The sequence below is a fragment of the Lycorma delicatula genome, chromosome 11, assembly GCF_047948215.1.
Source record: "Lycorma delicatula isolate Av1 chromosome 11, ASM4794821v1, whole genome shotgun sequence".
Classification (NCBI taxonomy): domain Eukaryota; kingdom Metazoa; phylum Arthropoda; class Insecta; order Hemiptera; family Fulgoridae; genus Lycorma; species Lycorma delicatula.
The window spans coordinates 47,673,404-47,686,391 of NC_134465.1; the positions used below are offsets into that span (position 1 = coordinate 47,673,404).

At 28.8% G+C, this 12,988-nt stretch overlaps 1 protein-coding gene across 1 annotated transcript in view; it reads right to left on the minus strand.

Moving 5' to 3' along the window:
• Positions 1-12,988, minus strand: part of LeuRS (Leucyl-tRNA synthetase) — a 69,277-nt gene that overhangs the window by 52,094 nt on the left and 4,195 nt on the right. Inside the window, exons 3-7 of the mRNA XM_075379258.1 lie at positions 10,320-10,529; positions 7,395-7,556; positions 6,177-6,421; positions 4,624-4,849; positions 1,305-1,523 (exon numbers count right to left, since the gene is read on the minus strand). Of these exons, the coding sequence (XP_075235373.1) occupies positions 1,305-1,523; positions 4,624-4,849; positions 6,177-6,421; positions 7,395-7,556; positions 10,320-10,529 (1,062 nt within the window). The remainder of the gene's footprint in view (positions 1-1,304; positions 1,524-4,623; positions 4,850-6,176; positions 6,422-7,394; positions 7,557-10,319; positions 10,530-12,988) is intronic.

The following is a 12,988-nucleotide window of genomic DNA, read 5'->3' on the forward strand; positions in this document are numbered from 1 at the left end:
GGCATTTTGAAGTTGGTTGTTGTCATCCAAGTGCTGCAACGCAAGCCATTTCTTCATATGAGTAGAGATGAAAATCAATTGGCCCCAAGTCCAGGGTGTAAGGAGATGACCAAAAATTTCCCATTGGAATTGATTCAGAAGCTCTTGAGTTCTTTGAGTACTGTAAGGATGCATTGTCATCCTTACTGCTGAAATAGCTGCTTACAACGCAAAATGCCACGAAAGGTTGGCTAGATACCCGTGTGGCTAACCCACCGGGTTGGTCTAGTGGTGAACATGTCTGCCCAAATCAGCTGATTTGGAAGACGAGAGTTCCAACGTTCAAGTCCGAGTAGTCAGTTATTTTTACACGGATATGAATACTAGATCGTGGATACCGGTGTTCTTTGGTGGTTGGGTTTCAATTAACCACACATCTCAGGAACGGTTGAACTGAGACTGTTCATTTACACTCATACATATCATCCTCATTCATCCTCTGAAGTATTATCTGAAAGGTAATTACCGGAGGCTAAACAGGAAAATGAAGAGATACCCAGGTGGCTGAATTAGTGAAATGCTATGATAAATGGTTGAATTTAAATGGAGACTATGTTGAAAAACAGTTAAAATCTGTAGTTTTAAGTTGTATAAAATAAAATATTTTTATCTATGCAAGTTCTTTATTTATAGCCAAACACGAGGTTACTTTCTGAACCGCCCTTGTGTATATGAAGATAAGATAAATTACTAACAAAAATCTTTAATTTAATGCTATTATTTCAAGATGAAAATGTTAGAAATCTTCTACAACTCAAAAACATAAGAGCAGCCTCAGTGAATCATTAAAGATAAATTTTAATAAAGTTTCTTATCTTTCACTAGAAGATAAGAAACTTATAATTACCTTATAGCTAATTACGAATTCCAAAATTAAATGTTCATCACGTTAAAAACTAAAAGAAGTACAATTTAAATCTTGAAAATGATAATGCTAAATATTAAATAATGTTTAAAAAAAAAGTTTAAAAAAATATCAAACACAAGAAAAACAAAACAAATGTATCTACAATGGGAACTGTGATGTTACGCAAGACACATAATAGTCATTCCCAACAATTATTTAATGCTTTAATGAATTCCTTTACATTGAAATCATATATGACATTAGAATATACTAAACTATAGTTAAAAATTAATTTTTACGCTCTAGATAATTTAAATGTATTTATTAATAATAATTGTTTTTAACCGCAACAAACTCTCAAAATAACAATATTTTATTGTAATACGAACATTGAAGGTAATAATAACTTCATATTTACCGGTTCATAAGGAAAAATCATATGATCAGAAATACCATACTTTTCTCTAAACAATGGTTTCTTTTTTAAATCAGTTAGTGCAGCGTAATCATCAGGTGAATCAGAAGGTACACAACTAACAACACCGGTACCCTTATCTTCTTTTATAGATAACATTGGTAATGTATAAATTCTATCATGTGGTGTCAAAGGTGCACTCACAGCAACACCCAATATATCCTGAAAACAGATAAATATAGGTTTAACATTAAAAGAATCAGCAAGTAATTTAATATAGCTTAAAATTAAATTCTCAAGATTTATTTTAATTGAACTTTATAAATGTATTTAATTCTATAATACAAGTACAAAAATTAAATAAAGTAAAATGTAAAAAGAAAAAATAAACTTACATTAAAGTATATAATAGATATTTTAACAGCAAATAGTAAAAGAAACATTTAAACCAAAGTACATCTGATACAAACATAAGAAGAAAAATAAATACCATATTTGCTCGAATATATGTCAACCCTGAACATAACTGCCCATTTTCAAATTTAATTTTCAGAAAAAATTTGGTAGGAATTTTTTTTTACCAAATAAAATTTTATTCACCAACTAGCCACCTGGGCCAAACAGTCCTCTAGAGAGGGAAAGGGTTATATTTTTATTGTTAAGTGGATTGGGCCGGCTTCACTGCCCCGCCAGTAGTATTTTCGTGGAGTAAATGATTTACATATTGAAGAAAAAATTTAAACCATAATTTTTGTAAGATTTTTTTTTTACTGATATTTCATCCATTAGCCATAAATATAATTAAATTAATTAAAGCTTATTTGAACTTATAAACTTGTTACCAGCAACACCGTGTGGATGCTGAATAATGTCCCCAAACAATAGAAATAGAGTAAAATACAATACAGTAAAACAAATAAAATATACTACAATACATTACAGTAGAAAAAATAAAAAGATTATTATCCCATGTAGTTAATTAGGTAGTTTATATACTACGTTGTTTGTCTGTCGATTCTCAGCTTGAATGAATAAATTTCATGGTAAACCTACTATTGAGCATTCAAAACAACTATTTTCTAACAGTAATCCAGCAGTGTTTAGGGATTGTCCTTGTGATTTGTTGATGGTCATTGTGTATGATATTCATACAAATGTTTAAATTGAAATGGAAGATTGGTTGAAATTATTGGAATCGTTGGTATGAAAACCTCTACATTTTTCCAGCAAGAAATGTTAGTTTCTACAATATTTCTTGATAGATTTTTTTCATATATAGTCAAGTGACAATGCAAAGTTTCAGTGGCTTCAGATTCCAATGGACCAATGGTGTTGTGCCGGGCGGCTGCACACAGTTCCTGCTACACGCAGTCTATTGTCAATTAATTTACAGATTATTTAATTTAATTTCTAAGAGTAGATCATTTTTTATTTATTTTTTTTAGCCAGGAATATAATCAAATTAATTAAAACTTAATTTCGACTTATATACATCTTGTAGTCCTGAATATTGACCCTTTAAGACTTCGATTTTAGATGTTAAGTAATGTGACCACTAGGCAATGACAAACATATAGAAGATAATTATATAAATATATATATATATATATATATATATATATATATATATATATATATTTATTGCCAAATTGTGAAAAAAAGGGTTGTTTAGTTATAACTTTTGAATTTTTGTTTTAAAACTATCCTGAAAGTGTGGATATGGGCCCTGTAAAGTCTGGTTAATGTATGTTTAATATTGCAGGAGCAAAACAGTTAAAGACAGAATTGGTATAATTTTTTATATATATAGATAAGAAATTAATTTTAAAATTTGCAATATAAAATTAAATAATACAAAAATACTTGTTTAAATTTTACATCTAAATAGAATCATAATAAAATGTAAAATTGTGTAAAAGATTTTTGTTTTAAAATAAATAATAATGATAATTTTTTAATTGTTTTCTGATATTTTCATGAAAAATTCCATTAAAAAATTCACTCACAATACCTGAACACTTGAACTGACACTATAATCATCACTACTGCCATCTGAAAATAAAATGTTGCTTTCATTATTTGATTCTTCCTCCCACAGAATATTATCTTTGGTTCTACCTAATGCAACATTTTTTAAGTCCTTGTCTAATGCTATATGGTGTTATCGAGCTCCATGACTTAATAATCCACTCACATAATCTCACAGAAGGTTTTTTTTATTCTTCCGGCAGGAGTTAGCTGATGACTATTGCTTCACATTCAAAAATTACTATACTGTATTACGTCCCCCATCATGAATATTGAAATGAGAATAAACTACAAAACAACTTAAAAGACTGTCAAATCCAAATGAAGGTCAACCCCCCCCCCCTGCATTTTATAAGAGAAAATTTAGGAAATAACCTTGACTATATTTGGGCAAGTACAGTATATTTTACATTTGGTAAAAGCAGAAGATTGAAAAGTAATAGCACTAAAAAAATTAAGAAGAATACTGCAGATTAAAAAAAAACAACCATTTGAAAGGAATTCACATTATTAAATGCTAAAGAATATTATAAGGAAGAGAGTATAACAGTAACACTGCTGTCATAAGTGAGCTATTTTAGAATAGAAAATCTTAAAAACCATATGATAAAACTTATAAACCAATTACATAACAATTACAGTACTTAATAACACTAATAAAGTTTAATTTATAATTGAACTTTTCAATACAATATTATTTAATTAAAAAAAGTTCGTTTGTAATAAAGATTATATCCAAAACCTTACTTTTACTTTGTTCTTAGTAGCACGATACAAAATTCCATAACTTTTTTAAGCATTCATACAGAAAATTAGTAATCTATGTTATTTAAGAATTAAAATTTAAAAAAAGAAATTTTGTCAGTGAATTTCATCAAGGTGGCAAAAAAATAAAACACCCAAACACTATGTCAACTGTTAGTAAAGAACAAAATTTTTTTTTAGCATCAAACTAGAAACTGATAACATTGTAATGGTTGTACATAATACATAAATTTAACAATAAATAGGATGAAAAAAAGTTGTGAAAGAAAGAACGTTTATTAAAACTGGTGAGAAATTTAATCGTCAGTTAAAAAAAAAGAAAAGTTGCACTTTATAAATGTAGAAGAAAACACCTCATACTTTTTATAACCATTTTGCAGTTTGTGAGAAATAGATAATAAAAATTGATTAAAAACATTATTAAAGTAAAATTAATTCCTTAAGATTTCATGATATCATCACACAGAATAGTTTAGAAATTAAATAAAAAAAGTAATAAAGGGATGAATCAATTTATAAAAATTAATACCTGTCCGGTCAACTCAACAACGATCTCATATTTTCCTTCAACTTCAGTAAAACCCTGATAAGACATATTACGGGCAGCACGTGCAGTACATATAAATATATCATTTGAAATAGTTTTAAAACCGATATATTTCATATCAGGACGCAACCAACAGTTGGTTTGACCATACATTGTTTCTGGACGAAGAGTTGCTGCTACCAGATATGTAGGTTGTTCAACAAATGCACTGAAAAAATAAAAATTTACAAATTCATTAAATCTAGTTCTATTTATTTCAATGATTTCAATCTGTATCATAAATACGCATTATGTGCATCAAGTTTTCTCAACTACAGTGTACAGTACAAAACCACCCAACTGCCAATGTTATTTTATGAAACACCTCAAGGTACACACACAACTAATATTATGAATTTTGTTTTTTAATTATTGAACAACCTGCTTTGGAGGAATACAATTTTATTTTCCTGTGGTTTTCCTGATGATTCAATAATACATGTCATTGTGCAAAAATTAGTGAAAAAATGAATCTCCTTCCCAAAACATTTTCCCTAAAGGTATAAGTACCAATAGACTTAAATTTATTTAATAATGGATATCACTTATTTGTAAGACTGACTACAAACACGTATTCCTTACAATGATCTCAGCAAAAATAAATTAAATTTTACATAGCAGCTATCAATTTATATAAGAATTACTATCATTTATTATGAACTAATCAACAAATAAAAAAGAGTATTTTAGGAAACTGAATCAATTATGGTTAGGTATGGTTCATGAAGTAGTGGATTTCTTTGGATACATATGAGTAGTACACTGGAAGGAAGATAACCTAGAGAAAATGGTCAGGGAAAAATTTAAACAAAAATTTTGGGAAGATAAGTGATGCAATGTTAGACCAAGTGGAAAAGAAAACAAACAGAATGCTGGGCCAATTAATCTGAGAAGGATAAGACTTCAAACACTCCTTTTTTTTAAAAATAACAGCAGAGAGCTATTGGATCCATGTAAAACAATCCTCAGGTTCAATTTCTTATAAAATTTTCAGTTTACAAAAATGAAAATGCAGATCCTGACGGGTGAACAAGGATCATGTGAAAGAACAATCAGGTATTTGCAAAACTGTAGCATGTGGCTGAGCAAATCTTTTTTTCTGGATTATGCAAGACAACAGCATGAATATTTTTAATCATTTCTGGGATCTGCACAATCCTTTCATCCCTACTTGTTTGTGAATACAAGTTTGTAATTGTACAAAATTAGAGTATTAAGATATCTTCTAAATAATTCAAACTTTAATGATCTGAACAAAGTGTGATAGTCCAAATTATTCAATATCAACAGTGAATATAAAATAAATAAATTCAAGTTGGCTAATTAGAATCAATCTTTGAACAAACTTATTACCAACTGATTTGACTGATTCTTTATTTCTTTAATGCAAGACATTTAATATCATTTATTTTCTTTCTCTATTATTTATTTATTGCTTTTTTGAAGGGGATTCGTTTAATATTACAACATAAACATAATTGGAATAAAATACTAACCTTAATTTACAAGGATAAGGTTCGAGAACTTTCATTTTAATTAGAGTATATTCTTGAGGACCAACACCTTCACCAGTTGATCTATCATGATCCATACAAGGTTGATTATCACGAGGTGAAAATATGGTGTATCTTTTGCCAAATTTAACTTTATTTGCCGCTTTTAAACGTAAAAATTGCCACCTTACAAAACTATCAAAATATGGATTTGCATCAGTAGTAATAAATGTTCTTCTCCAATCAATCTACAATTAAAGTCAAATAAAAATCAATTAAAGATAAAATTTATTACCATAGAATTATTTTATATAATAGTTAAAACTTATAACGTAACCTTGAGGATAACAACTCTTTTGCTTCCAATGCACATAAAATTAAATTATATGAAGATTATGTGACACCTTTTACTTAATAAGAGACTTACTTGAAAGATTCCTTCACCTTTACATAAGAGGTTGGCAGTTCCAACAACCATACTTCAATGTAATTCACACCGCCGTGAGATATAACACACATTTATAACACAAATGTAATTTCTTGAAAGAGAATAATCTTCTGTACAACCAATATTCCCCGAAAAGATCGCCACAGAATTAATAGCGTACGAGCAAATGAGAAGAGAATATAAGGATGCATTGAAAAGTAATGTTCATGCATAGTTATCTTAATAAAGAGATAAAAACAACCAAAGGAAATTTTTTTTATATGCATATATATATATATATATATACACTTACTTTTTTTTTATATACATCTATACACTTATTTTTTTCAACACAATAATCATTTAACTGTACTAAAGACTAAAGAAAATTTAACAAAAATGGTACTTGAAAAGTGACAGAATATGTCTAATTAATAATTTAATAAAACTTTATACTTTATTAACTTCTGAAATATGGCAATAATAAAAAATGATTTTGATAAATATTTTTGCCTTATGAAAAATTATTGAAATCATAAAAATAATTAAAGAATTATACAGATACTTCAATAATAAAATATGAAAAACAACTAATTATTCTGCTGCAATTAAAAATAGCTTGTAATAAAAATAGTTCATTTTTACGATAGATGTATCATATACATAAGCTTAAAAATGGTGCAGCATTAATTGTTAAAAAAAAATTGCAGTGATAAAATAATTAATGATTAAAATATAAACACAGATAAATCAACAACTACATAACTAAACAATTAATATGAATATATACATACATGCAGTCCAATATTACGTAAATCTTGTACAGCAAGCGGTGGAAAATGATCAAGCCAATAATGTTCATCAGCAAATTTCATTATTTCATCTGGTTCAACACCAAGACTTTCCATAATATGCCACTGATATTTAGCAGAACCAGTTTTTGCAACTGCTTTACTCTAAAATTTAAAAAAAGTAATTTTAAATTATAGAAACACTATCATACCCAGTGATACATTTTTATGCTGCAGTGATAAGTATACTACTACAAAAGCAAAATATAGTTTTTTCTCAATTTTTCCCATAAAGATATCTTCTTAGTCATAGAACTACTGAATTCTTTAGAATTTTTTTAATAAAATTATAAATCAAAGTAAAAATGTTTCCTGACTTTTTTCCCTCTGTTTACAATGATTCCAATCATACAAATGGTAAATTCTGTCTGCTACAATTTTTGTGGCAATGCACAATGATTGGATTGGATCTTATCATTTATCTGTCTATGTACATTTTCCCACAGATTGAACCAATTTAATCAAATCAAATGAATGAAAAACAATCAAATATTCATCCTTGACTAAAGATAAGAACAAAATAATAATAATTAAATTAAAAATACGAAGGAAATAACTGAAATCAACCTGTTTATGTAACCTGGTAAATTCATAGAAAAAAGGCTTATTGTGACTTGGTTTATACATTATAGAGAGTTAGCAGCATTATATTACTTGTGTGGGGCAGTTGATATGAATTTCATTTGCTTGACTGAAAGTTTAAAATTGAAGAAGACACAATCAAATTTTTTCAAGAGCCTCATGTTCTGCATAAGGTGCAAAAATGTATAATAGTACTGTACATTTATAATCATCAGTGATGAAACGGTATGAAAACAGTTTATTCACACTGTTGTGAGTATAAAAAATACAACAGAACACATATCTATCACAATCAAAACTACTGTTTCATAAAATATTGTTATTTTATTTTTACTAATTGCCAGTCACAAAAATTTATCACCATAGAATTTTACAAACAAAAACTTGAGATTAATGTGTCCACAAAAATAGATTACAATAATTATATGCGTGAAGTGGCAGACGATTACTTCTTGAAAAATCTAATTCAAATCAGTAGCCCTGGCATCGCAGGAGAAATTGACAAGAGATTATTTTCTCAAAGAAAAAATCATGTTGGCCATCAACTTCCTGAAAAGAGAGGTTTTGGCGGCTTTTGTAGGGAAAGTAAAAATATTCTTTGGTGGGTGCGAATTGTTTGGTCAGCTAAGCAATTGTTAATTATAACTTGGTAATTTATTTTACCCGGCACAACCGTAATATCGGACGAGTGAAAGGTCTATAATCAATCACTAAACGTAGGTTATGAACATAAAACAGTGACAAGTACAATTTTGCTGAGCTTGAAATGTACACATCAGGCAATGACTGACTTGTACCTATGCAAGTTTACGTGCCGTTACTGACTCAAGGGCAACGACTTATTTAAAAGAATATTTCATGCTATTGTGTCTGATTGGCCAGAATAAAAGTTAGTTTATGGTCTTTTTAATCCTTTGTTAAAATTGTAAAAATTTGATGTAGACAGATAATCGAAAAGATTCTAATGATTGAACAATGGTTACTGAAGTACACGTTTTATCATTAATAATAGAATTAAATGATAAATACCCAAACCCAATCAATACAAAATAAAAACTTTAATAATAAAATGTATTTATATTTTATCAAAGTCTTATACACAGATTTGAAATCGAGGGTTATTTTATTTTTGGGATGTTATATTTTTGAATGGTATTTTGTTTTAGTGCACTTTGCACTCTTTCAGGATTGCAAAAACTTCAATACCCTTCCGATATTTAAAGATACACAAAAATCACATTAATATGTGATACTAAATTGTACTTCATGTCCGAAGCATAAGGAAAAAGCTCAATAAAACAAATTGAAAATCTAAGTTATAAAAACATAAAATTTCAACTTTACAGTAAATCATAGATGCATTAAATTTGCTATGATACTTTTCCACATAATCACCTCTTAAGTTCAAGCATTTGTCAAATTGTGTCACTTGTGTATTGTGTTGTCAAACAAACCTACTGCCAGTCCATTAAGTCACTCACCAACAGCCGTCTTCATAGTGCCATCACGTTTATATGACAGAGATCATGAACATACAGGAAATTTATCACTAAGTTTATTTATCATAAAACATTGGTTCTCTTTATATCTTTGTCAATCTGCTCTTTCAGCTGTTCAGTAATGAGATTAAGGCATCCTGACCAAGGCTTATCATGAACAGATGTTCTCCCTGCCATAAATAAGGACACAATTTCCTTACATTTCTTTCATTCATTACACTGTCACCATATACAGCAGTAACCTGATGATGAATTTCCACAAGATTAACAACTTGTGCATTCAAAAATATATGATCAATCATATCACAGTAGGCAGGATTTTCGATTCTTTTATTCATTACAAGTACACACAAAATCACTCAACGTTACAGTACAACTACAAAATTGCTAGCAAAACAACAATTGACATCAACTGGTCTTGACCCACTGTTGTGAATCAAACTCCATGCATCAAATGATTCCTACTTTCTGGACAACTTTGTATCATACTTTTAACTATATTGTCCAATTTTATACAATTTAACATGATTTTTTTGTGTAAAATTTAGTTTTTTTTGTGCATTTAATTAGTAGATAAAGATTTGCAGGAAAAAAACACCACCTCAATTAATAAATGAATCAATTGAGTATGGTGTCTTTGGTATCTGGATCTAAACAATGAGGGGATATAATCAATTTTTCATATCTTGAGTTCTGGAAGATACAAATATAATAATACATTTTAAAAAGGAATATAGACAAATATAATAAATACTTAATATCTTATTATTATATAACAAAAAAATACCTTTTTTCCTTTACTTTTATCCTTCATTACAACATCATCTTTCACTTCAATTATAGTATCCTCTTCTTTAGGAAACACTGGTGGAAAACCGTAAGTCTCAATTTCCCTTTTTAATTTATCTGCACAAGCTTTTATAGGCATACCAGTACCATGAAAACCGAATGGAAAAAGTACTCTCTTTCCTTTCAAACGTTGATAACGAGCTGCAAACTGAAAGAGATTAAAAAATGAATGGAACAAATGTCCACTACAATCCTACTGAAATGTAGTATTTTAAAACTCCAGTTCTAGATATAATGCAAATGTCTAATGTTTTCTATCAGTAATAAAAATAAAATGAAAATAATGTATATTATTAATCTATTACACGGAACTTAATATTCATCCTTAATATATATATATATATATATATATATATATATATATATATATATATAAACACTGAAATTAATCTTTTTAAAATTCATTTAAATATATACATATATATACATGATGTTCAACTTATAAGAGGCCCCATCACTTAATTTAGTTTATAAATAATAATTTATTTGCAAACAAATTATATAAGTGTATAATTCACAGAAAGTGTTGAAAATGGTGTCAATCCACTTTTATGCATCTGTCAACATGTTTGACCATTTTCCTGGCTACTCCTGTTAGCTATACCCTGTCTATTTCCTAGACAGCACTGGTCATGTTTGTCTTCAATTCCTGCAGGATGTGTGGATTGCCTCCCAATAATCAATTTCATTTAAGTAATCCCAAAGAAAAAAATCTAGACTAGTCAGATAAGAGAATCTTGGTGACCACAATCCTTTAGAAATGATTCTTCCACCAAAAACACCCTGTAACATCATAATAAAGCAAGTTGTATGGCAAGTGGCAATATCCTGTTGCAACCAATAGTCAAACTCATCCTCTTGCAGTAAGGATATGAACTGTTGGATAACTTCTAGGTAGACAGCAGCATCCAGTTTTTTCAAAAAAAGCAAGGGTCCTATTACTTGTCACCTTGAAACCGCACACCATACAGCATTTTTTGTGGGCGTTGGAGAAATTCAAAGAAAATGTGTGTTTTTTCAGTACCCCAGGTCCGATGATAGTTCTGAATATTAACATACCCATCAAGATAAAACCACACTACAGCTGTGAAAAACTCTTTATCTAAAATGCCAATGCTACCTCTATCTAATTAAGTTCTTGAACTGTTGATAGTAATTAAACCTTTTACCATAATCAGCATTAGTTAGCTCATGGAAAACCTGCATTTGATACTTGGGATAACATTATAGAATTTTCATCACTACAGTGTGTGCTGAACCTAGTGAAATATTATTTTCCCGGTTTAGTCTTTGCAAAGATTTTAGAGGAGATTTGTAACTGCCACTTTAACATCCTGTATAATCTGCAATGTTAAAACTGACCTGTACTGGGCATGTTTATAATCACACATCAAACCTGTTTCACAAAACTTTTTATTTTTAACTAACTTCTGAATAACACTTTTTACTGATGCTTACTTTTCAAATTTTTCCTTGAATTTTCAGTGACACACCATATAAGACTTCATCTCTAAATAAGTTTCCATCACTAATAAATGTTCTTCAACAGTTAACCATATTTTAACAAACAACAACATATGATTACACAACCTTGTTCAAAAGCCGATGCATGACCCAGACTGACAATATTCAAATGTGTAGGCAATAAACAGTCTTCCCCATGCATTTTAACAAAAATATGCATGTAATATAAACTATTGATGGTGCCTCTTTGAAGTTGAACACCCTGTATTTCTTCTTTTTTTGTATAAAACAAATAAACCTATAAAATATATTATTAAAAATAAAAAAGTTAAAAATAAATTTGACCACCGAGGCATATATAAAATGAAATGTAATCATACATATATATATTTTTTAAGTTTTTAAATTTTTGTATAAGCTATTAAATTATGATAAATTTAGAAGTTTTTAATAAAATTTAATTAGTTTAAAAAAATTAACATAAGATATAAATGAATAATTGATATGGTATTACTTATTGCGAGTTATGATGTTTTTTTCAAATATGTACATAAATATAATGCAGTTGATGATGCAAATTAGGTTTGCAAAATCGCTTCTGCTTATGTAATGAAATAAGGAAGTCACCCTATTTCATTTATTCTGCACTTGGGTTAAGTATTTGGCATATCTAATCACACTGTCTCATATCTCGACCCCATACAGCATCATGGAGTATAATTTAACTTAGCTAGTTAAAAAGATTACTGTGTGTGTGTGATCTATTAAATATATATGTAAGTGTAAGTAAAAAGATATGTGTTCTTAGCTTTTTATTTTGACTGTATCTGGTGGTTATAATTTATTGTTTTAAATTATATTTTACACACACACACACACACACACACACACACACACACACACACGCACACACACACACACACACACACACACACACACACACACACACACACACACACACACACACACACATACACACACACACACACACACACACACACACACACACACATATATATATATATATATATATATATATATGCATGCACGCACACCCACAGTAATCTTTTTAACTAGCTCTAAGTTAAATTATACTTCATGATGTTGTATGGCGTCAAGATATGAGACAGTGTGATTAGATAT